The sequence below is a fragment of the Dermacentor silvarum genome, chromosome 2 (genome assembly GCF_013339745.2).
Source record: "Dermacentor silvarum isolate Dsil-2018 chromosome 2, BIME_Dsil_1.4, whole genome shotgun sequence".
NCBI classification, from domain to species: Eukaryota; Metazoa; Arthropoda; class Arachnida; order Ixodida; family Ixodidae; genus Dermacentor; species Dermacentor silvarum.
The window spans coordinates 136,155,186-136,181,486 of NC_051155.1; the positions used below are offsets into that span (position 1 = coordinate 136,155,186).

Sequence of the window (26,301 nt, forward strand, 5' to 3'; positions counted from 1 at the left end):
CATTCTTTCCTAATTTGTCTTCGGGTGAATTTTAATTACGAAATAGGGAGTTGGGTACGTCCCGGTTTGCAGTAAACGTAGCGTGACTGCCTGAGCTCTGTTCAACTTTACGTGTGGCAGTGGGAATTGCCTACGCCCCAAGTAGTAGTACTTAGTTATGTCGTTGTAAGTTAGTAAATGATCTTTATGATCCCCGGAACGGTAGTGGGCGTCGGTTCGGTTCTGACCGGCACGGCATGCAAGTCCTCGTGCCAGGTCATTCGTCACCTCGTTGAGGTTGAGCCGAGCCTCGTCCACTTGTCCCATATGTGCAGGAAACCAGCGGATTTCAGTTTTGATAGTTTATACCTTGTCGATAATTTTAGCCGCAGTCCCAGCGACATAGCCTTTGTCAAAGCTCTGAATTGCTGATTTTGAATCGCTATAAATGAAAGACCATTTACGGTTCCTGATGGCTAGAGCAATCGCGGCTTGCTCCGCTACCGTGGAATCCTTAGTGAAGATGGGGACGGCGTCCCGTACCTCTCCCTGGCTGTCGACCACCACGGCCGTGTAGGCCTCTTTGCCTTTGACCCAGGCAGCGTCTACGAGGGCCGCCTGTTGTCCTAGCTGTTCAATTTCTTTCAACAAAGCTTTCGCCCTCGCTTTTCTCCTGCTAACATTGTGTTCTGAGTGCATGTTTCTCGGGAGGGGGGGTGGTTCTGATCCCGTCTCTAAGGTCCGCGCTCAACTCTACCTCGACCTCTTTCAGGTTCCTCGATCTATTGGGGTCTGTCCCTATTGCTTTGAGTATAAGCCTGCCCGCTCGCGTTTTCGTCAGTTTTTCCTGCTGCGCCATCTGTGCGCTTCCGCCATCTCTTCTATCGTATTGTGTACGCCTAGGTTCATGAGCTTCACGTTCGAGGTGCTGTTGGGTATACCTAGGGTAACCTTGACTAACTTCCTGATCATAGTGTTGAGCTTGTTCAGCTCGGCCTGCGAACATTTGAGTAGACCTGCCACGTAGGTGAAGTGACAGAGAGCGAAGGCGTGCACTAGCCTTAGAGCGTTGTCCTCACCCAGGCCCCTGTATCTGTTGGTGATTTTCCTTAGTAACCTGATGACTTGGTCCGTTTTGTTTGAAATGTGTTGAATGGCATTGAGGTTGGTACCTCCCGCTGCTATGTGGAAGCCTAAAACTCTAATCTTTTCGACCTGCTTGATCGCGGATCCGTCGTGACAGCGTAAGATAATCTTGGGTTCCTCCCGGGGACGTAGCCCCTGGGTCTTCGACCCCTGCCTCGATGTTTTAGCACCAAAAGCTCCGATTTTGCCGCCGAACAGTTTAGTCCCATCTCGCCTAGTGTGCTTTCCACGGTGTGTATGCTCTCCTGCAGTCTAGTCTCCGTTTGGCCTTCTTCCGCGCTTAATTGGCGCTTGCGTAAATATATATCCCGACAAGATTGTCTGACTATATATCACGCGGGTTTGATACTGCACAGCATCGAAGAATTGTTTAAGCAGTTCTTTTCCATTGAAGATCGGCACACACTTAGTGTTACATACGCAGTGACCATATGTTGCATGAAAATGGTTCCTCATTCATCTGGGGTGTCTGTCATAGTCGTGACCCGGTACCTTCGGCACTGCAGCCCGATGTTCTGCCCGTGAACCAACTTCGTACTACCTCATTCCACTTCAAAGTGCATAGTACTGACGCACGAGCACTATGCTGAATGAAGGCATGGCCATGTTTGAATATGTCCGTTTCGCCAGTAAAGTAGATATCAGTGTAGATATCTGTTTTATTGCGATAGCAATTATATGGACACTCTAGGCGCATTTCAGCCGCCGCCGCCGCCGTGAAGTTCCGTGCAAAGTGCTCGGGCGATAAAATCGTCACCGCGCGTTGTATGCGGGCGAGTGAAAGCTTGCGAGGGTGAGCCGGCGATCGCGGCTCAATCTCGTGCACGCAAGGGCGGGAAGCGGGAAGGAAGCGCCCCGTCTTCCAGTCGCGCTGCCGCTCCGGAGGGAGGGTAGAGAGTGGGGGAGGGGGGGGGGGGCGTTCTCCTCCGCGTCGCCCGAGCGACCGCGCGTGCCTGCCGGGCCGCAAGGCTCCGGGGGGGGGGGGGGGGGAGGGTAGGGAGGAGTGAGGCTGCATTTAGGGAGCCTACATGCAAGCGCTTGCATGTAGGCTCCCTTAAGGACCTTAACCAGACGTACGCGTTGGAACGCGTCCGAAGGCGCCGTGCGCCTGAGAGAGATTGTGGTTGTGAAGAGGAAGAGGCAGAAAATAGCGCCTCTTCCTCCTCACAACCACAATCTCTCTCAGGCGCACGGCGCCTGCGGACGCGTTCCAACGCGTACGTCTGGTTGGGGCTTTAAGGCTCCCTAGCTGCATTGTACGCCGCGCGCCCCCACCCGAGCGGCGGTATCTTCAACGCCATCTGCGTCGGAGGCACAGTCCTCCCTGCGCTGTTTTCGCGGCTTAGTTTATTTTGATGCGAGCGGCGGACGAAGCTCAATTCGCTCGCAGCTGCTGCCGCTCTTACTCACTACAGCATTTTGACAGATAAATTGACAGCGCGTTTTCCCGGGCACCTAGTGAGATGCGTTCATGTTTGCTTGTGCGCGCGTGAAGCCATGCTTATGTTTTTGCTGAGTTTTATTGCGATAGCAATTATATGGACACTTCAACCGGATTTCTGCCGTCGGCGTCGCCGTCGCCGTGAGGTTCCGTATAGATAAAATCTTCGCCGCGCGCCGTATGCCCCAGCGGAAGCGTGCGGGGACGCGCGCTATCACGGAGAGCGAACGCACTCAATCTCCCACGCGCAAGCAAGGAAGCGGAAAGCCAGCGCCGGAGGGAGCAGGGGGGGGGGGGGGGCCCTTCTCTGCCAACAACCGCGCTCGTCGCTCGTCCGCGCAGTCTCTTATCTCTCCCACGCGCAAGCAAGGAAGCGGTAAGCCAGCGCCGGAGGGAGCGGGGGGGGGGGGGGGGGGGCGCACTTCTACGCTGCCAACAACCGCGATCGTCGCTCGCTCGCACCGTCTCTTATCTCCACACGGCTCTGACCTTTATGCGCTGTTTCCGTTGAAGCGATAGACCGCACGTACGTTCGCCGCTGCGGCGTATCCGCTTGCTGCCAGAGTTTTGACGGTCGTTGTCTGCAGTCATTCAGTGTGAGCTATTCATGTTTGTTTGTGCGCGCTCACACCACGCTTGTTCATTCAGTTAGTAATAGTCGGGCCACATTTTCCAACGCACGCTACACATGCAAGGCTGCCCGGATCGGCAGTGCAGCGCTACAGATGTGTCCCTTCGCACGCGCTGCCCACGGGAAGCGCTTCTCATCAACACCACCGTTTCACACGCGCCTTCTCGTGGTCATCGAGTCTCTCTTCATGTCGGTCTACTTACGCTGCAGCACACCTGTTTACTTAATCAGCTCATGTTTACTACAATTCATATTGCTACCAAAGCCGCTCACCTTACTTCGTATGACATTGCTGTGTTGCTATCGCATTCATTGCTTCGCCCTTAGGGCGAAACTGTGACATTTTTTTCTGCGCCGTTTCGTTCGTCCTTCCGTTTCGTGTACCCAAAAGAACTGTAGTGTTATCTAGGCTTGAATATATGAATTTCTGTGAATACACAAACTCCCCCCCCCCCCCCCCCCCCCCCCTACCGCTACTTACTTGTCGGTGCATGAACCTCCGACGCGGTATTTCGTCAGCAAGCCGCCAGGTGGCGACACATCCTACCAAAGCCGATACCATAGACGTTCATACAATAATCATAGAAAACTCTATGGCTCAAAACCTGCATCGCATCATTGCATTGAATATGAGAGTTCTGCGACTATGGAACTACTCAGTGACGAGGAAAGGAGACGTCTGTAATACGGCGATGAAACGTATACAGAACGTAGCCCTTATGGAGGCGCCATTAGAACGCAGGCGAAAACTTGCGCACGGGCAAGGTACGCGCGGAAAATGCAAGCATCGAGAAAATTGCGTCTGCAACAACAGATAGAAGCTTCCGAAGCGGCCGCTTTGAACGCAGTCGAGCGCGTCGGCGGGAAAGTTACCCGAGAAAAAAAAAAGAGCAATACAACAATATTTATTTCATTTACCAAACACAAGATTGGTGGTAAACATTTTTATAGTGATATAATGGTTTGGCAATGTAACCCGCATATACCGCATGTCATACAGCAAGGCGTGGCATATACATATGCCTAAATATACACGCGAATTTTCACTCACGGAACGCCGGCGCCGACACGGGATTGTCTGCGAGACGAGGTTAACGCTTTCACGTTAAAACGAGTTTATTGGGAAGATGGTCACAGTGCGCGCGGTATTCTTTGGAGTCGCTTATCACTTAAAATGCGGCATTCATGGTTTCAAGGGTAGAGTATAAGCATGGGTCCTCGTATGTCTTCATAAGTAATGATTCCATATTATGCTACGCATTACGTGGCATTTTCCCCAGACATTAGTTTCTGCCCCATTTCTTTTCTTTCTTGTAATGACTGTCGCCAATATTTAATTTGTACATATAATAATTTGTACGTTGTGATTGAATTCTTTTTATCACCTTGCGGTGGTTGCGTAGCGCCTTCGCCGTTGCGTTGCTAAGCCCGAGGGCGCGGGAGACAAATAGCGGCCGCGATGGCCGCATTTCTATGGGGGCGAAATGCAACGGCGGCCGTGTGCCGTGCATTGGCTGCGCAGGAAGCCCAGGCGGTCAAAGATGTTCCGGAGGCGTGCCTAAAGAGTGGTCGCAGTTTCACCTGAAAGGCGAAGCATCAATTGCGATAGCAAATTTGTAGAGAGCTATACGGAGTAATGATAGTAGCTTTATCAGCTGTATAAACTTGGACATGCAGCAGCACCGGCAACACGCAGAACGAATGTCGACGCCACCGGCGTTTTGCCCGCGTTCGCACAAAATGCGTGCGGCGTTGCTGACTGTTGCCGGAGCCTCTGATACAAATAGGCACTTGGTGCCGCAGCTAAATGCCACCTCCCTCCTCCCCCCCCCCCCCCCCCCCCCACCGCCCTTCGCGCGTCGGAAGAAGGCGCGTTTGCTCTACATATATGGTGACTGTAAAGGAGGAAAGAGACGCCTACTTCTGCAGCCCTTAAGGAAGCACGGCGCAGAACGCGCGTTTGTTCTCCGCCGTGGGTTCACTCCCCGTGAAAGAGCGCGTCCCTCGCGCCCTTTCACTCGCACATACAGCGTTCGGCGGCGCGCGGCGTTTGGCGCTGAGCCGTGCTCCCTCAAGGGCTGCAGAAGATAGCGCCAACCTTTCCCTTTCCCTCAAGAACCACTTATCAGCGCGCGGCGACGATTTCATCTCCATTGACGTCATACGGAACCTCACGGCAACGGCGACGGCGACGACGACGGTGACGCCGACGGCAGAAATCTGCTTTGGAGTGTCCATATAATTGCTATCGCAATAATAATCATATCCTGGTTCTGGCATGCAGTTAAAACACCAGAATGTAATTTTCAAATTCATTTTGTGGATTTTTTTGTCTAACTGTACTATAAGTGAACGTTTAATCACTCTGTAATACAAAGGCACGATAGAATGCACAAATAGATCAACCCGTCCAACTAGACTTTTTTTTTATTGAGTCTGCAGCACCACGGAAAAAAATAATATTGTCACAGTTATCTACAGAGCATCTAATTCCGTAGCTGAAGGTGTGTGCCGAAAGCGACCGGAGCTTTAAAGGGACACATACGAGTACGAGCGATTTGCTTGTAATACAAGACATGCAGATGTGACACTTTTAGTTCATCTATATATTGTTCGAACTGCAAGATGTATATAGCAGGAGAGAGCTTCAGGATGCTTTTATCAGGAACATTTTGCCTTTTTTTGTAGGTCTAAAGCTCTGGCAACCAGTGGCTCCAGCGAGAACGCCAAGGCATTGCGAGCGCTAGAGGCTTAAGCAGTGAGCGTATTCCATCGAGTATGGACACCAAGTCCAACCCACCTGGCCCTCCGGTAACTTCGAGCCAAGGATCACTGCAAGGCAGAACGTCTGGTGAAACGGGAAATAGCGAAAGGGCGGCGCCAGTCCGCTCGGTGTCAGCGGTGTCTCTTCCGCTTTCACCGTCTGCAAACAATGCAGTGTCGCCAGTGTCGCCGAACAGCAACCTGCCTCGACCTTCGGCAAAACGAGACTCCGCAATTCAGTCGCCTGGAGCACCTCCAAATCCAGCAGCTGAACGCAAGTCACCGATAGGGCCCAGAGAGCAACCAAAGGACTTCGCTGACACCGCCACCCTTACTGCAGCGACCACAAGGCAGAGTCGGACTCGGCGACACCGGCGACACTCCTCGCATACGTCGTCAAGCCGAGGTCCGCACCAGCAGACCGACGTGGTAGCAAATCGGGAGAATCATCACGGGAAGCGGTGCAAACCTAAAGTAGCTGGCGTGGCAGGATGTCACAGCGATGACGAGCGGATGCTCAGCCACGAGCTGCTGTCTTCTCCAGCCATCGGCAATGAACGGCAGCCGAAGGCACCATCACGGGAAAGCAACCTCGAAATAAAAGAGAGCAAGGTTGCCGACGAATTCACTCGAGCGGAACAAAATTCGCTCCAGCGGAGAAGCGAGAGCGCAGACGAAGGACCTCGCGTTGTCTCTTCAAGCTGGGCGGCCACATCAGAGAACGCGCGCTGTGACGAATCTAGCAGAACTAAGGAGGATGGCAGCCAAACCGGAACCACTGCGAGCCATGGGAGGACGCTCGTCGGGACTACCGCCAGTAGTGGTGCCGATGAACCTGCAGGATGGAATACTGTCGGGAATCCTGGAGGCGGAACAGAAGGCGGTGCTGTCCGCGGAGTAGAGCGCAAGAAACCTACCGGAGTGAACATCATATCACCACATGCACAAGCGAGGAATGTCAGGCAGACGGCGCGTGAAAGCGGTGCAGCGCTGACATCTAGCCACATGACTTGGACCCAAAAAACGTCAATGACTGGCCATAGTCGCACGCGAAAGTCGAGCGACATACGTTCTGCGTACACGCTTTCAACGCTTAAGGACTTGGCAAGTATGATTACAACAATTGGTTATTTCCAGTGCACCCTTGCTTTGGCGTGAAAAGGAAAAAAAGACATCCGGTATACTACTAGTAACAAAATGCAAAGGGGGCACTTAATCGCCCCGCAAAGGGGCTGCCACCTTAGCTCGTCCTACTGTCAGTCAGTCGGTCTGGCAATGTCGGCTCATTGCGACTCCGGATTTTATTGCGAGAGTAGTTATATGGACACTCCAGGCGCCTTTCTGCCGTCGGCGTCGCCGTCGTCGTGAGGTTCCGTCAGATCGTCGCCGCGCGCCGTATGCTGTACATATGTGCGAGTGAAAGCATGCGAGGGTGAGCCGGCGATCGCCGCTCAGTCTCGCGCACGCAAGGGCGGAAAGCGGGAAGGAAGCGCAATGCTCCGTGGAGGTGGAGATGGTAGGGAGGGGGGTGCGTTCTACTCCGCGCGGCCGGCGCCGCAAGGCTCTGCAAGGCTCCGGGGAGAGGGTAGCGAAGGGGAACGGGGGGATTCTACTAACTACGGGCGGCCCGGGCGGCCGCGCGCTGTCTTGAAAGCCATCGGCGGCGGGGGCGCAGCCAAAGTTGGTTCTTTATTCTATGGCGCAGCCCCCAGAGCGTTGTTTTCGCGGCTTAGTTCGCGTTGATGCGAGACGCCGCACAAAAGTCAATTCGCTCGCTGCTACTGCCGCGCTTCCTCACTTCAGCGTTTTGACAGCGAGTTTCTGCGGTCATCGAGTGGCATGTATTCATGCAGTGGCGCACAGACGGGAGGGGGGGGGGGGGGGGGGGGGAGGTTCGGGGGTTGTAACCGCGGGATTGAATGCCGGCCACGGCGGCCGTATTTTGATGGGGGCGAAATGCGAAAACACCCGTGTATTTAGATTTAGGTGCACGTTAAAGAACCCTAGGTGCTCCAAATTATTCCCGAGTCCCCCACTACGGCGTGCCTCATAATCAGATCGTGGTTTTGGCACGTAAAACCCCATAATCTAAGAGTGCCCGCATAATTGCTATCGCAATATGTTTCGATGAAAACACGTAGTGAAACATTGCGCTAGCTTTTTGCTGAACCAGTGGTTCAGAAGGTTATGGCTACTGTTTCTTAGCGGTCAGGACAAGCAGTTAATTACAACTAGTGGCGTAAAGGCCAAGGTCACATACTCCAATATTTTGCTGCGGCTGCTGAGAACGTTAGCAAGCTCTTTTGCGAATCTCAAATGTCTGCCCAGCCCGTTCTGAACACCTAGCCTGACCGGCATGCTCGCAAGAATGAAAGGGACATCACAAGGCGCCACAATATTTAGCGATAACCCAAAGCTACTTCTTTTCTATCTAAAAGTATTGTTGCTTCTCGATAAAGTTCATTTGCGATAAGCTCTCGAATGTATCGCTTGCGTTTCTCTGCCCATGTCATGCGTGCTACGTTAAGTCAAGGAGTCTGCAAACGGCACTCGCGATAGTGGCTGTACCCAGACAATGCAAAGGCATCCTCAGTAAGACTCGGGGATGGCGGCATCAGGACATTTGTATATCATAAGGATGTCCTGCACTAATTCTAAAGGGCTCCTGATCAAGTCCATTTGTCCGTCCCGAGTAGATACCGAACACATACCAGGTACATAATTGAAGGACCATTTTAGGATGATGCCAGGGTGTGTTCCAAGGAACTACTGTTTGACACTGTAATTAGAGGGCAATTTAATATTTACAAATTGGGTTAATACATGCAGGACGCAGCTTGGATATAAGAACCCATATGAGCTCATGAGCTAAAATGAGATTATTGAGTATGTTCTCTGTAAGATAAACTGCGTATGTGCTACGCAAATACACTGAAGATTTTAGTTCATTTATGCATTCGTTTGAAATGATTTATTGGTCACTGCTCTTGAAATGATGTCACAGTGCAAGTTGCAATGCTTACAACAGCCTTTATTCGCGCACAGCCTCTACAATGTCAAACTTAGGAGAAAAATTGTTCCTATCGAGGTGTTTTGGTTACCATCAGACACGCGATAATAATAATAATAATAATAATAATAATAATAATAATAATAATAATAATAATAATATAATAATAATAATAATAATAAAGTATTATAATTTTGCGAGTATGCTTGCGGAAACTAAGGAAAGCATAACAAATATTTCCGCCTCCCTGTGAAAGTGGATGCACAGCGAAGCCGTTGCCGACTTAACACAATCGGCACCACCACAAGGCGTCGCACCGTTGAGATCAATGTAGCGTCCACGACCTCGTTCGCGCCCTTTCCGCTGGTGCTTCGACGCCGCGGTGCACGTTCGCGGCGTCCCTATGATTGCGTGTTCACAAAGTGAGTGTCACTGTAGATTTAAACAGTCTTGCCCTGATGTCGATTATGGTCGCAGCACACTCTGCGTCACCAATTTTTTAACAGTCTTGTCCAGATGTCGAGTACGGTCGCAGTAAACTCGGCGTCAACAATTTTTGAAGTCTTGCCGAGATGTCGATTATGGTCGCAGCACACACTGCGCGACCGATGCAACGGACAGAGGGCCCGCTCGTGAAAAACAGATACATCGTGTGCACACGTTCTTCACGCGCGCACGCAGGTGTGCCGGAGTGCAGCACATATCCTCATTCTAGTGGACCCTCCGCCTGGCACAAGTGCGTTATTGAAACAATTCAACTTCTCAAAGTGCGTCACAAAATTTGTATAGTACGGTTTACACACAACCTGCACACGTGATAGCATCGGACTGCAACTTGAACATACGATAAAACATAATTCTGTTGCGCGGTAATTCAAAATAACGCTAGCTCTGGAGACGAAATTTTTTTCTTTGTCGACGCGACGGTGTACACGCACGGATGCAGAAAACTTGCCGGGGTAGTCGTATACAGCTTGGCTGTAAAAGTTCTACGTTCTACTGCTATGCAGGAGTATGAGAACGCACGTTAGCCAAAAGTAGAGAAGCTGCATGTGCGCGACGACGTGACCGTAGAGCTTCTCTACTGCGGACAAGAAAGCACGATGAGCACGCGTGTTCTGTACAAAAAAGCAGATACAAGTTGGTCATTTACGGGCCTCAACGGCTCCGCTCATTCGCATCAGCTAACTTGTACTTTTCAATACATTTCTTAAAGGATTTGACTTCGGTTCTGCGCTCATCATACCGACAGTTCCTTTGGCTAGGTATACGCAGCTAGGTACGAACGGCAACAGTTCAGTAAGAGTGATCTGTTAACTGCCACAGGGCAACCACACCTTGTCGTTTACTTGACAATATGCGTTCACTGAGCTGCTATACGATTATAATTAAGTTATAATTCTATAGTTATACCTCACCTCTGTAGTTCCATGGCGACAGCGGTTTCTTTCGTCCACGTGTAAGCGGAAAATTTCCCTAGATCCTGACAAATTCCCTAGATCTAGGGAAATTTTCCTAGGGTTGGCAACACTGCACTGAACCCACCCGCTTGTTTCAGGCGACCACACTCAGGACCGATTCGCAGGCGCCAGGAACGTCCCAGCAATCGCTGACGACGCAAAACCTGCGGTACGTCGTCGTGGGGATGGCGGGCATCGCTGTCCTGTTCACGTTCGTAGTGTCGCTGCTCCTGTGGATTATCGGTAGCGTGGCCGTGTCTAGAGCTTCCCGCCTCTGCTCTACGCCTGCCTGTGGCGAACTCGCGGCCGCTTTTGAGAACGTGCTCAACTACAGCGTCGACCCCTGCGAAGACATGCACGCTTTCGTCTGCTCCAAGGGGATCCACCGTAGCTCCCGCACTGGCCGCGGTTCTCTGAGCCTGGTGGCGAACGTCTTCAAGCAGTACGAGCTGCAGATGGTTAAGATGTTCTTGGAGGGACAGACCTACCTTCACGGCGTCCGCGTATGTCGCTATTTTGGGTTATTGAAGGAGTACTGACACATACTTTATATAGAAGCGGTGTACACCCTATCGTATGCGCTTGTCGCACGTAATAGATAAGATCCATGAAGCCAGTCCAGTTTTTTTTCTGAGTCCCCCCTCGTATATGGTTCGTCGGAAGATGGGCTTCCGAAGAATGACAATGGTAACGTTAGGTCCGTAATGCAGTAGCCCAAAGGCTATGTCGTTGCGCTGCTGATATCACGGTCGCGGTTCAATCCCGGACGCGGCCGCCGCATTTCTACGGAGGCGAAATGCAAAAACGCTCGTGTACATTTAGGTGCACATTAAGGAGCCGTGGTTGGTCAAAATTATTCCCCAGGCGGGCCTGGTAATGAGATCGAGGTTCTGTCACGTAAAACCCCAGAATTATATTTTTATATATAACTGTTCTGTTGTACGATCAGTGCGGTTATTCTGTGCCGAATAGTTGTGGTCATTCTGCCCTCCACCGCCGCTCTTTTGTGCAGCATTGTAGCCGATTTTCTCCGGGAATGCGCGGGGACCTTCAAGACACCGCCGTCCGTCGACAAGTTCATCAACTTTTTCGGCTTCGTTGCTGTTCCGTGGCCTTTCGGTGCCCCGTACGGCAACGAGCAGCATCCCCTGGAGTCCGTCTTGACGCTCACTCTCACCTATGGCATCAACACCTGGTTCCGCGCCTATGTCCGCACGGCCAGGAGGCGAGCGTCCGATTCCAACTCGAGTGTCAAGCCGGCCTTGTTCATTCAGGCGAGTACAGGGCGAGTTATGAGCCTAAAGATGGCGCGCGTGAAGACCAAAGTGAGCGTTGGAAACTCTCCCCTTTGCGGGATTCTGGTAATAAAGCGAACATTTCTTGGTGAAACTTCCCGAACTTATGTGACTGCGGCTGCCGATGCTGCTGGGTGCTGCAGGTGCTTCTGCTGTCTCGGCGAATGGCTCATACGCAGAAAAAGAAATCGGGTTGGCTGCATAAGGGACGCAGTCGCAGTGGGGTACGGGAAACGTCTCATGCATGCTGCAGACAGTGTACGGGCACAAGGGTGCAATCAGAGCTAATTGCGGAGGCCACGCTCCGCTGTGCTGAGTACGGTGAACGCCACCTAGTAGTGCTTCTGCGAGAACGCGTTGGTAGTGCTTCTTGATGCCAGCGTCCCTTCGAATGCTGGCATCGAGGCGTCGTAGTGCTGAGACCACCGAAGCGTTCACTGTCGGTGCGCGTTAGTGTCATAATGCAGTACTTCTCTTTTCTGCTCGTAGGCGGCGGCACCGCCCCGAGCAAGAGCGCGGGTACACGGAGGAGTGTTAGATATATAAGGCGCGTCTGTGTAGCTCTCTGCAAATGCGTTTGTGGCGCAATGGGTTAAACGCTCGGCGATCTATCGTCGCGGACCGAGAGGTCGTGGGTTCGATTTCCAAATTTTGCATGTTTGTGGAACTTTTTCTTCTGGTTTCTTTCTTTGTATTATGTTCGTGTATGTTCATGTGACGTATTTCCGTGACGGAAATACGTCAGTGAAGTCTTGGTGGACCCCGGCATAAAACACTTTCGTGTTAGTGTTAAAATGCACCCTTGTGCAAAATGCACCCTTCTGTAACCAAATGCACAAGCTTGCATGCCTAACTTAAGTTACAGCTAGTGCAGGTTTTACGGTCTAATTTTACAATCGTGTTCACCCCATTTTCGTTGTAGGTCCGTTTGTTTTACAGAGGGTGTCTGGGCGCGAGTCTAACGAAATGACATCCCTACTGGCGGCTCCGAAGACTGCCCTGCGCGCCGCTCGAGTCCGCAGCACTCGTAGATTATTGGGGATCATGACTTTCCTCAATCGCCTGCGCTTGCGCTCCCATGGAGAACGACACGTTCCGCCGTGGTCAAAGGGGTTGGATATCCCCTTTGTTCTGCTGCTCGAGTCTCTTCACGCCATTTCTGAACCGTACGTGTCGATCGCAGGGGTGCATAGCTGACTAATTAAGCGGGATACTTCTGCAACAAATTGCACACTTGTGGGCTTTATAACTCCTGGTGAGCACCAGTACGACTTTGATAAGTTATACCAACTATGGCATAGTGAGCTCTCTCAAACGCAACCATTCCTGCTCGGATGGATTGGATTCTGGGATCTTACGTACCATGACCACGATTTGACTATGAGGCACGCCGTAGTGGGGGACTCCGTATTAATTTTGATCACGAGGGGATCTTTAACGTGCCCCGAAAGCACGGGACACGGGCGTTTTTGTAGTTCGCACCCATCGAAATGCGGCCGCTTCGGCCGGGATTTGATCCCGCGACATCGCGCGCAAGAAAAAAAAAAAAAAAAAAAGAAAAAAGAAAAAAAAAAAAAACGTAACCGCTAAGCCACCGCGGGGTGTTTCCTGCTCGGATCAACAAACGTTCTGTCGAGGCTGAAAGTTGGACAAATTGGTGTACGTTCATGGTGAAAAGCAGCGCAAATTAAACGCGGAAGGACAGAAGAAAGCGTTCGGCCATGTGTTTCTTCTGTCTGTCCCCGTTCAATTTGCGCTGCTTTTCACCATGAATGTAGCCAACTTGCCCAACTTTCAGACTTGTTACGGTTAACTTATAGTACAGTGGGCTCTTTTGCGTGTTGTAACTTCTCAGTGTGTTTCTTCTCTCCGTACGTGTTCAATTTGCTCTGTTTTTCGCCATGTACTGCCGGGCTACGCCTCTCCGAACGCCGCCCGCGCGGCTAAATTTAGCTCCAATTGCGTTACGCGTGTCGCGATAACAGCGCCATCTGCGCACGCGACACATGCATGGTCGAGTAGTTGTCTCTTTCCTTTACATAACGATATTAAAGTAAAGCGCACGACATCTATGCACGCATTAGAAAGCTTACGTGCCTAACTTGACAGCTAGTGAGGGTAATATATGGTGTAAACTTGCAATTATGCTCGCTCCGCCGTGGTCAGAGGTCGCGGCGTGAATTAACATTCTTCTTTCTTGCTGCCCGAGTCTTTCCACTCCATTGTTGGACCCTGCGTGTTGAACGGGGGACGCCAAAGCCAAGCAAGCGTAAAATTTGTGCAAAAAAAAAGAAAAAAAAAAGAAAAAGATGCGCGCTCGTAGGCCTTTTAACTCCTGAAGAGCAGAGGTTTGAGTTTGATAGAATATACAGCTGCTATGGCTCAGTGAGCTCCCTCAAACTCCTGCTCGCATCGACAAACGTACTGCCGAGATATGCCTCTCTGAACGCCGAGCGAGAACCTAAATTTCACTCCGAGTGCCTCATGCGTGTGGCACGAGGCATGCATGATCGAGTAATGGCTGCTTACTTCTACACAATGATTCCAAAGTGAGGCGCGCTGATAAAACTGTTGAAAAGATATAAGCGTTAATGCTATAACACGTTTTCGTTACATGAAAAACATAACGTAGATGGAAACATATGGTTTGGCTGACGACCACATGTTTTACCTAACTTGACCCAAAATTTAAAAATAATAATCAGGGGCCGGATTCACAAAAACGTTCTTGTTCCAGAACTGTTCGTAGAAGCAGGTGTCAGCCAATTGTGGTGTTGGACATATTAGCGAAGGCGGCTGGCCGACGGCAAGCAGCACTCACGATCGAAAAGCTTTGCGCATTCGCCCCAGACTAGTAGTACACTGTCCGTAGTTTTTAATTAGTCAGACTACTCTGCGTAATGCGGTTAGTTACCTGATTAGTAAATTTAGTTATTCAACGTTTTAAATAGTCGTCTTTAAGGCATACGCATGATTGTAAAAGTTATTGGGCATTTTTAAAAAACATTCAGTGAAGCCGTATTCGTACGTAGTTCTATTTTCCGGGCTCTGAAGAAAGCGCGCGAAATATGCAAAAAAAAAAAAGACAAAAGAGAAAAGAGAAAGAAAGAAAAATTGTGGCAGAACCCATCTCATGACGACTGTTGACGGTAATGCGTTTAGCATTAAATAAATACAGCGACACAACGTATTCACACCGTAGAAACGAGTTATGTGCGAGGCGTGTACTGCTGCGGGGCGCATCTTTCGTGCTTCCCTAGGACACTCGGTGCCGTCTAGCGCCGCAGCCGCGAAGCCTGTGTGTGGCCTCCGAAATGCATGGCGCGCCGGAGCGTGCGAACCTGATGCAGTGGCCTGTGACGCTCGTCCTGGGCGTATGGGTATATAAATGGTAGGATGGACGGGTGATGGATGGATCGATGGGTGGGTGGGTGGGTCGATGGAGGAGTGGATGGGTAGGTGGGTGGGTATTAATGCGATTAGCATTCTTCGGGAACTTCACCCAGTTAGCGGTGTGCATCTAACCTATTTCAAATACCCAGTGACCGAAGTTGTCTACGAGCTTGGTTCACTAGGTACGAGCTGGCCGCTGTCTTGCTGAGCTACGTGGTATGCTAGATATATGCCGGATTGGACAACTTGCTGTTGGCTGCTCTCTGATCTAGTAGACAACCTTGGTCACTAAGAACGTGCCACTTGTTATGTGCCCCACCAAACTGCCGCACTGCGTATGTGAAATTGGTATGACTCTATTTTTGGCCAATCCCCCAGAATTGATTTGCCAAGGTGACGTAAGGGGTGTGTAGCCTTAAAGTATATCAAAGCGATAGCGCCCCATCCGCAACACACACCTCTGCGTCGAGTGCGGCCGCTTGATGGATAGCCATTGTGCAATGACGTTGCAGCCAGGATACCAGGAACAGTGTGAGTTGCTGCGAAGTTTGCAACTGGGGTACAGCGATTTCGACAAGATGTTCTGTGTTGTGGTATCATTCGACATTGTGGCTGGCAGCTAAATTGCCACTCCGTATGTCTGTTCATGCGCGCGTAGTGTTTCGTGGTTCACGGATGATATAGTGATAAATGAGGGTATTATTCATCACGGACCATCACAAATTACACACAGAAAAACTGCCAATTGCATGAACGTCGTAAATCACTCGAAAAGATGGATGTGCTGCGGAAAATTGTTGTTCGTCTTCGCCCGTTATTTTTTCATTTCTTTCATTTCATATTTTTACCCTCAGGTCTTTACAGTATTACAGAGGGGAGAAGGCACGAGCCGCGGCTGCTCCATTCCGATGGTGTCGGAATGCAACTATGCTCGTATACATGTGCATTGTGCGCACGGTCATCATCATCATCATCCGCCTATTTTTATGTCCACTGCAGGACGAAGGCCTCTCCTTGCGATCACCAATTACCCCTGTTTTGCGCTAGCCGACACGGTTGTGTGCACGGTAAAGAACCCTAGCTAGCCAAAATTAATCTGGATCACCACACTGCGACGTGCCTCAAAATCACCACCCGAATTCACAAAAGCTTCATACGCTAGAATTGTTGGTAAGACAGAATTTCAGCCAATCCGGATGCGAGACATATTATCTAAGGCGACCGGCTAATGGCAAAGAGCACTTACGAAAGCAAAGCTTTGTGAATGTGGCCCCAGATCATGCTTTTGACATGAAAAGTTAACGAGAAGTTAACTTTAATTTTAACGAACCTGTACTTTAATTTTAATATTAACGAATTTGACATCGCATCTCCCTCTACTGTGACTGGCGTGTGTGCAGGAGATATTCATAATGGAACGTGAATACGTGAACGTCGATACGTGAAGGACAGGCATGAATGACCAACACGAAAAGTTCTCATTCGTATTGTTTGTCCTGAGTTCGCCCTTTGGTTTTTTTTTTTTTGTCTGTGCTCGAGGTGCTGCCATTCGTAAGCTAGGCCTGGGGTTCGCCACCCGAAGACCATGTGAAGCGCCCAAATTGTTCGGCCTTCTCATCTGTAGCGGATGCTCGCTATTTGCTGTGGCTGTGCCCAGGGACAAAAGTCGCAAGCAAAAAAAAAAAAAAAATCGCTCTCCAGTCCACGCTTTGAAGGTGGTTGGACAGCAAAGCTGTGAACGACAACTAGAACGATTACCCATTGTGACGTAGCTTGAAATTATTCATATGGTGACATTCACATGCACTTTACATAATTATTAGCCTAAGACGTTTAAACGGCCTGCGACTTGGCTTGCGCACTTTACGTTCGAGTAACAAATCCTGGCAGGCACCATGCATACCCTTTAATGTTTGCAACGTCCGCCCCAGGAAAGGAACGCGAGCACACGTCGAGTGCGCTTTTCTTCTTTGGTCGATTCGTAACGTTTGAGATGCACATTAAATCGTTCTGGAACCACAGTCGGTCACAGACGGAGTAACTAAATCCAAATACTGCATCGAGAAATTCAATTTGTATTCTTGAAACGAATGATTGCATTGTACCTTCGTCGCTTGGCCGCGTTGTCGGCTTCACGAACTTGATCAATATCCTGCCGCACCTGGCGTTTGCGCTGAGCCTCCTGGACACGATGTTCATCCGTGGCACGAGCACGACGCCGTTGTGCACATGGTTGTCTCTATTCTCTTCGCCGCTCCTCGTGTGTACGCTGCTGTTCACGAGTCCTCACTACAAGTGGCCCTGGCATAGCACTGTCACAGCACAAATCAATTGATAGGCGTGTTCTTACATACGAAAGTGTACTTACGTCACTCCCTGCTTCGCATGCTACAGTTGACAGTTGACGCTTCGCGGCAACTGTAATATCCGCGGCAGCGCCGCCGGCGCTGCCGCGGATGCTCGGAGGCGAGTGCCACCTGGTGGTGCTACAAGGAACGCAGCAGCAGACGCGGCGTGCGCCTACGTGCAGCCTATGCAATCGTAAATTTACCGGGAAATGCTTGCGACGAATGCTATGTGCGAAGGCGAGCTTTTTTTTTTTTTTTTCACTCCCCGCACGGCCGGCGCGGCCGCTCCCGCCGATGCGCGAAGGCGAGCGCCATATGGTCGTGCTGCAACGAACCTAGTGGCGCACGCGGCGCGCTGGGTTCATTGCAGGGGTACTCCGGGTACGCCTCCCACTGCTGTATAGCGATGCTGTATAGTTCTGCCTCCCACGACATACCCATTGAGAGGCAGAACCATACAGCATCACTGTAAAATTGCTTAGAAGTGCTGGGATTCGGGGAGACCAACCCACAGACTTTGAGCAGTTAATTATCGATAACAAGTTCCACAAGCCACTAATGAAACTTCTTTATATGACTTATGACAACCTTGTGAAAAATAAAAAAGCCAGAACTCGGCACTTAAGTATTCGCACTCTGATTTATCAAAGGGACGTGTCTGTTCCTCGTATCTCTTACAGACTTGCTATTTTGTGTACATTGTGACGCGCTTGCGTACGGTCAGCACACACAAGTTTTCTGTCAGATACGTCGTAAGTTGGTGAAGTCCTCCTATAATGCTATAAAATATGCCTGACCGCGGTGGTGAGATTGAACATCTGCCTTCCAGCGCAGCAGCCCAATGCTCTAACCATTATTAGGCAATGATCGCGCGTGTGCTTCTGCCGTTCAGACGTCGCTGTTTGAAACGTCTGACGCGCGCGTCCCGTGCCAGTTTCTCGCATTCTTCCCTCGTGGAAGCTAGTGCTTTAAGTCTCGCTGTGTTAGACTGCAGTGGCTTCGCCAACGGGCCCCGGTATTAGGCTAGACGATGATACGAAGTCTGCTTATAATGCAATGGCATTAAAATCACGTCTGCGTCATCCTCCTGACAACTCCTCACAGGCCGCTGCATCAGCTTCGTTTTGGCTCGACTTCGTGCGGACCGTCGAAGCAGTGGGCGGCCGAGAGAAGTACCACGAGCTGTTCCTCGCGCGCTACAATGCCTCGTTACCCGACCACGGGATCGTCGCGAAGCGCCTGGCCATCGAGAAGGACATCCTCTCCACCCTGGACGAAGCGAGGTTTCCCAGAGCCCGCCTGCAGCCCGTGGTAGCCAGCCTGGCCAAGATAGCTGCCGGCATCCCAAACACGCATTTGGGCAACTGGATAGACCCGGTCGTAAGTGCGCCCGGCGGCTCTGGCACGGGCAAGTCAACGCTGGTGGTCGTACGGGATGTGCACATCCTGCACGCCGTCGGCCGGCTTCTCACCACTTATAGCGTGGAGGAGTTGATGCGGCACCTGTCATGGTGGCTGGTACAGATTCTCACAGTGATCGGCTGGCCCGACGGCTACGTCGTCATCGCTGGCAGCCAGGAGGTGAGCCTTCTCTGTTCGGTATTATACTCCGTTTCATAATTAGGAAGGGTGTGTTTCAATCGTGGCTATTATTGGAGACAGTCTACGTTGACAGTACGTGCATGCAACCACTAGCCATCTAGGCTCGCCTAGCGGTTGCGTCCGCCTCAGATTACCTCCAAAATGGGGCGCGTGATATATGGCCACGGTGAGCGTCCCGCTTGTTTGGTGGTAAATAGGTTCAGATCTGGGACGCCTTCCATGCAATAATTGCGTTATATTTTGTGATATGCAGGGTGTTCCACGTAACTTGCCCCAAAATTTAGATTTTGGCACAAGTGGCAAAATTTAACTTGGCAAAATTTTAAATTCCACGTAGTTAGAGAGAACCAAGATTATATTGCTTGCTATCGCTTGGAGCAGATCAGACTACTTTTTGTGTTTCGGATAATTACATAATTCATAATATCATATTCAAAGCAAAAGTGTCAGTGAGAAAATTGTAGAGCATCCTGAAAAAATTCCCGATCCAGCTTTCTGTTGCTGTATACGTGCTACACGAAACCTTTTTTTCCGGGAGTTAAAGAAAGCCCGCAAAACACGAAAAATTACCGCGCGACGTGGCCTATCGCGTGCTTCTTTCAGGCTCGGAAAAAAATGGTTAACGTAGCACGTATAGAGCACCAGAAAGCTGAACCGGGAATTTTTCAGGATGGTCTACATTTTTTCTCACTGACAATTCTGCCCTGAATATAATATTTAACGAAGTTGATTAACTTTTAAAAACGAATTATGTGATTAGCTGAAATACAAAGAACCGTCTGATTTGCTCCGAGCGATGGCAAACAACATTATCTTGGTTCTGTCTAACCACGTGATACACACCCTGTTTATATTGAGACAATATTGTCATGATGTCACGCGCGGACTTCGCGACGGCGCCCGCTAGATGGCGCCCTGTGTTCAGAGGGAATAGGGAGCCTATATGCAACGCCGTTTTAGGGTGATGACAACACCAAGATTTTCACCGCTATTTACCGCCAAATTTGGTGGGTAGCCATTTTGGTCCCCAGTCTTCCTGCCTTTGTTTTTTCACGCTCTGATCTACTAATGTTGGCACGCGTTCTATTAAATTGATTTAATTTAGTTTTGCGCCAATGCGCACAAGAAACCTGCATACATCTTTAACATACTAGTTGCATTTTCCTTTTATTTTAACACATCAAACCTCTTTTTCTATTGCACGTCTATCGACAAATGTAACGCAACAAGTTATAAGGGAAAATGGCGTGCTCGTGGTAGCATTATCTCACGCCAAGAACGTGAACTGTGTTTAGCATTGTCGTTGCCTTCCAGTTCGACATAATATATAAAGGGTGCTTTTCAAAGTGTGCTGTAATAAAGACTGTCCTTACTAGCCTGTTTAACTAAAACGTAGACTTGCCGTGTACAGCGCTCAGATGCGCCATTTTTCTCTGGCTGCTGAGGCCAAAGTTTATTAAAAGAAGTTAATTAATTTCACGTCACCAAGGGTTGCGGGAAATGTATTCTGTCGGCTGGTCTTTCGCCATTTTGTGCTTCAGATTTAACCCGCCAATTTAGCTGGCGGCGGCAAGTGCCCTTAGAAAGGCTGTCACCACCCTAAAACGGCGTTGCATGTAGGCTCCCTAAGAGGGAAGCGCGAGAGAGGAGCCAGGGTGCAGTACACGCCTAACACATGACGCGTTTCGGTTGTGGCACCGCGGTGTTTCGCTGCATTGCTTTAATGCCAATGGCATTAACCGCGAAAGTCATCATCAGATTGGTTCTCCCGGAATTATTTCCTCTAGATCCGAACTATATTATACTCGCGCTTGCTCTCTAAATCGTACCGGTGTCGCCTTATCTCCTGCACTAAGAAGAAACATTAGGTAAAGCTGTGCCGATACAGCAAGTTTATGCGACAGCAAGCCGCGCCAATCCTTAAGGCCGGAAAATGAGGGCATAGGGCACGAACACGAAAGGCCGACGGTGATGCTTGCCGTGACGTGGACTGACAGCGCCTACTCGGGTTCACCTACTTTCACCTACTCGGTTCACCACCTCGGGCTCATCTGGTAAGCAAGGATTGCATTACATTCCAAAGGAACAAAATGATCAACCTAGCAACGCTTTGAGAACTATTCCAGCGCCAAGGCTGCCAACATATGAGAATATATAGGGTGTTTTTTTTTTAGCTGCACTGTACCAAATGTTTAAAATGAGAAAAATATATATATTAGTCACGTTATGTTTACCATTCGAGTGTACGGTTTGGCGGCCTCTAGATACAGAGCAATTTCCGCACTTACGTGCCTAATTAGCGAAGTTATGGTAATTAACTTTCTAATTATCAACAATAGGTGGCTACAGCAAATGAGTACTTTGGCGCCCGTGCTCCACATTACCTATCCCAACGAACAAATTTTGAATACCGGAGTTCATGTGGGAGCTACGCGAACAATTAGTTCCCCTTGGCAGGCTCCTTGAAACCGAAACTGGCCGCAAAAAAAAAAAAAAAAAAAAAAAGAGCGTCTGTGTCGTCGATGTTGCCGCCCCGCCCCCCTCACCCCGCCTTTCTTTACCTCTCCTAGGTCACCGCCGGTCCGACCCCACGAGCAGCTTGCGTTATCTCCTTGCAACATTTATGAACCGAGCAACCCACCCCCATTCCCTTCAGTTTACCTGATTCTGACCTTTATAAGGTTTCACGTTTTCGCATTTTTATGAGTATTGACAAGGATAAAAATAGCGCAATATAGAGGACTCTGGAGAGCACGACGAAACAACGTGGGCGCTAACTTGAAACTAAACATACAATGGAAAACCTTCGCTTCGACAAATGGTCACGCATGCGTACATTAGGCCTTTTCGCACTCAATTCTTTTTTTTTTTGTTGTTGTTACGGTCTCATAATAAAGGCCACTATTGCAGCGATATCATCAGATTGTGTTCAGTTGCACGTTTTGAACGACGGGCGAACAGGAGGAAACAGGCATGCAAGTTGCAAATCAAGCAAGAGCTCGAAGTTTTTTTTCTTACTTGTTTTGCTCGCTTTGTCAAGCAGCCACACATCCGTACATGAAACCTTTTTGTAGATATTGTTGTTGTTGCACACACACACACGCACACGCACACGCACGCACGCACGCAGGGAACATAAGCGTCGTTAAAAAATAAGTGTGAGAAGCGTCCATTAAAAAAACGTGAGAAATTCCGCCTTATCCGCAGATCGCTCGCAGTGAGGTGAAGGTGGAATGCTACCGGATGATGGCCAGCAGTTTTGCTCTGCTACTCGCCTCCGAGAGCTCCACGATGCTATTTACGCCCGACTCACGGCTCGAGATACAGCAGTTCTTCTTGGACTTGGTCGACTTCATGAAAGAGCTCGCCAGCCGGGTGCCCTGGCTCAGCGACAAGGACAAGACCAGGTTCGCTAAGACGCTGGGGGACCTACAGGTAGGCACAGTGCGAGCGAAGCGGCAGTTTGGTTCTCCTTGAAGAAGCTAAGTTGAATTCACCAAATAGTGGGACCTAACACCACAAAGACCAATGTATCATTTTATTGCGATAGCAATTACGTGGACACTTCAAGCGCATTTCTGCCGTCGGCGTTGACGCGTGAGGTTCCGAAGTCCAACGGCGATAAAATCGTCGCCGCGCGCCGTACGCTGTGTGTGCGAGCGAAATAATACGAGAGGAAGGGGGGGGGGGGGGGTGTTCTGCTTGGTCGGCTGTGCTTGCAGCGCGGCCGCGCCGTATCTTGAAAGCCATCTGCGATGCGGGCGAAGTGCGCGCCCGCGCGGGCCTCACCTTCAAAGCAATGGGGACAAAGTGCATGCGCCGAGTGCCTGTAGCTTCGTATGCGCTCTGCTTTCGACGTTTAGTTCGCGTTGAAGCGAGACGAGAGACAGCGTGAAGGTCAATTTGCCCTCTGCTGCTGGCACGCTTTCTCACTCCGGCGTACTCACAGCGAGTTTACGCGGTCATCGAGCGAGATGTATTCATGTTCACCGGTGCGCGCGTGACACCGTGCTTGTCTATTTAGTTTGTAAGCGAATGTTTACAACTTTATATGGATAATTAAACTACTATCCTTGCTTCGTATAGCTCTCTACTAATTCGCTATCGCAATCGATGCTTCGCCGTTCGGGTGAAACTGCGACATTGTTTTCATACGCTGAGTGTGTTTCCTCAAAATCAAGGTTTATTTATTTACAAATACTGCCGATTCATTACGATGCATTACACTGGAATAGAAACGCAAAGCCCGTATTAGCATTTTTGGTACCTTCGAGGGACCTCTCCTCAGTTGTGGATAGTTCAGCGAACCAATATCCGGTATTCAAAATGCGTAGTGATCTGGCAACACTGACCGCGTCGGCCGTGTTCCTCGAGGCGCAGTTGCGATGCGGCTTAGTGCTGCTCGGTGATCGTCGGCGTTTGGGTATTCAGGGCTCTAAAATGCACCAGTCAACTTCATCGTAAGAGTGAACTTCACTGTGACGCCACGAATCAACGAAGCCTCACTCGCTGGCTTTTGCGCCTTCGGACGGCAATTCTCGAGAGGCGTCTGCTTTGAAATCGAAACGTGCCGAAACTTTTACCGTTGCAGAGTTTTATTCGCGGCGATGACGCTCTTCATACCTGAGCTATGTACCGTAACAATTGTTCATGCGCTCTCGGGTTTTTGACGGAAGCCATTGTATTACAACCCTCCAAACCCGTTACTTCCGCAAGAAGACGCGCCTCGTGTGGAAAATTCGTAGCTCCGGGAGCTTGTGCTCTTAGTCGAACCTGATAAAAGTTCTCTACACGCAACTAATGAGCACTTTGGTTGCTTCGTTCGAGTCTCTCGCTTCGAGCTTGTGATGGTGAAATCGTGTGATCGCGCATGCATGTCCCGCGATAGTGGAGGACATACGTAATGGGCAAATCGAGGACCAGTTTTTCGGTGCGCTGTTTTCTGCCGTTCGCCGCCGCAAGTATCGATTTTGCGCACGATAGGGCGCGGCGCGTGTCCTCTCTTAACTGGTGTTCCGTGCGCTGCTTAATGCTTCAGGCGTTCGTCAGAATTGAGGACTTCGCTGTTTACAGACGCTCCGGCTGTCAGCACAGCGCAGTAACGTGAGCAATCCCGCAAACGTGCTGTAGGCGCTGTCATAGGGGCGTGCAAATATTCGAAACATTCGAATAACAAATCGAATACTGTCCTATTCGATTCAGTCTTCTAATCGAATAGTCACTATTTGCAAATACGAGCATTTTAAGAATACGTTTCTAATATTTTAAACGTCAACTGCACCCAATTGAACTTAAAATTCGAGTAATAGTACGGTAAATGTTGACCCCCGCGGGCGTTATAGTATAGACATAAAACATGAGAACTGTCGTAGGTGGAGCAAGCGACGTCGCTTAGGTAGCCATACTTTATAGGCTGTACATCGATCATTCGCCGCTCTCAGAATAGTCCTGTGCATGCAAAGAAACCACGCTTGCTCCTAATCCTGCATTTGTGATTTTAATAAACAACGCTTCATAACGTAATATGAAATGGCAGGAATTTATAGGATGTGAACATCGTTTTATATTTATTGTGATCACGGCTGTTCATTATTCGGAAACTATTCGATATTCGGTTTGATTCGGCCTCAAAAATTACTATTCGTATACCCGTATAAAGACGCACCATATTGCGCTGCGTCTCAATACCAGAGACAAAAACGAAGGAACACGCAGTAAATGCCAAACGGAAGTACCGAAAACGAGCGCCCATTCAACATCGCGCCGTCCCATAAAGCGGCGACAGATTGAGGTTGCAGCGCCCGGGCCTTGTCTTTTCCTGTGCCGTCGGAGAGCTGTTGTGAAGATGTGTAAAGCGATGTTCAACAGCTTCGTACCCACTCTGTCATTTATTTTCGTTGGCAGCTACTGCTCTGATAGACTCTGCCGAGTTGTCTGGACTTTTCAGTGAATAAATGGCATTAACAAATGCTCACTCTGACGCTTATGCTGACTTGCCAAAGCGCCTTTTTTTATTACAATTCAAGATATAATTGTCGCGAACATTGCGCTGGCTTCTCAGAAGCGGCCTTCATTTTTACTTCGTCTGGGAAATATTTAGAGCTAGATGCGCGCTGCAACAATCCGTGGGTTGTTTTAGTGCGATAGTAATTATGTAGACGCTACAGGCGAATGTTCGCCGTCGCCGTGATGTTCAGCATATTTTTACGTAATGTATGCTATATGCTTATGCCGTAATGCAATGTAGATGCTATATACTATTCAGCCGCCAAAGTTGCTCAAACCAGGTCTTATGTTGACTGTATTATACCTCGGATTTTTTTACAATTGCAGCGCGCGAACAACAGCAATAAAACATTTTAATCCCTGCGTATGCCTTTTATTTCAAATTTCCTCACGACAGTTAAAAAAGTGCAAAGCAATATTAGTGTTTACAATGTTAAAGTGTGATGAAATTTCACTGGTACCGCTCTTTACGGGCGGCGCGGTGACAGCTGTGCGGTGGCATTACGGGCCTTGCACAGCGCGTTGAAGTTTACAAGGTGCCAAAAATTTTGCCGCACCCGCGTAGAGTTAGAACACCGTCCAAGGAGTTCAGGCTCAACGGTAAACCTTGCTATCACTGGCAATGTGACGGGCGAACTTATTAACTTTTCTTTTACAACGACGCTGTCCGCGTGCGCGACATTTGCTCACACAAAAATGTGGGCCGATCCCGGAGACTGTGCAAAGAAGCGGGAATCGCGCAGTGTGCATGCTTCTCCAAGCGGGATCACATGACATCATCGGGTGACATCATCACTTGATGATGACGTCATCGCGTGACGTTGCGTTTGACGTGATGACGTCGTCACATGACATCAGGGTGATATCGCGAGGTGACGATGCCGTTATGACGTAACGTTTTACCTGATGATGTGATCACGCAACCTTTGGTGTGATGACGCAGTCACGTGACGTTTGAGGAGATGACGTAATCACGTTTCGCCATCATGTCAAACGTGACGTACGTCGCCTCTTGTTCACATGAGTTTTGGTGCCATCAGATGTTAACGCCGGATTTTTCGCTTCATGGGCCATATAACGATTTCGAATTTCCAAAAGAATACCGCCTTCAGAAGTTTTAAGGCTCATTCACACCGGCGACTGACAGTGGTCGCGCGACCAAGTTGGTCGCAAAGCGACCAGTCGCAAATGGTCGCAAATGGTCGCTTTTCTCGAAAAGCGACCATT

At 49.7% G+C, this 26,301-nt stretch overlaps 1 protein-coding gene across 1 annotated transcript in view; it reads left to right on the forward strand.

Moving 5' to 3' along the window:
- LOC125943541 (uncharacterized) overlaps positions 1 to 26,301 on the forward strand; it is a 48,994-nt gene that overhangs the window by 10,968 nt on the left and 11,725 nt on the right. The window contains exons 2-6 of the mRNA XM_049662911.1: positions 5,886 to 7,064; positions 10,529 to 10,933; positions 11,443 to 11,715; positions 18,571 to 19,047; positions 22,276 to 22,503. Of these exons, the coding sequence (XP_049518868.1) occupies positions 5,976 to 7,064; positions 10,529 to 10,933; positions 11,443 to 11,715; positions 18,571 to 19,047; positions 22,276 to 22,503 (2,472 nt within the window). The 5' untranslated portion in view covers positions 5,886 to 5,975. The remainder of the gene's footprint in view (positions 1 to 5,885; positions 7,065 to 10,528; positions 10,934 to 11,442; positions 11,716 to 18,570; positions 19,048 to 22,275; positions 22,504 to 26,301) is intronic.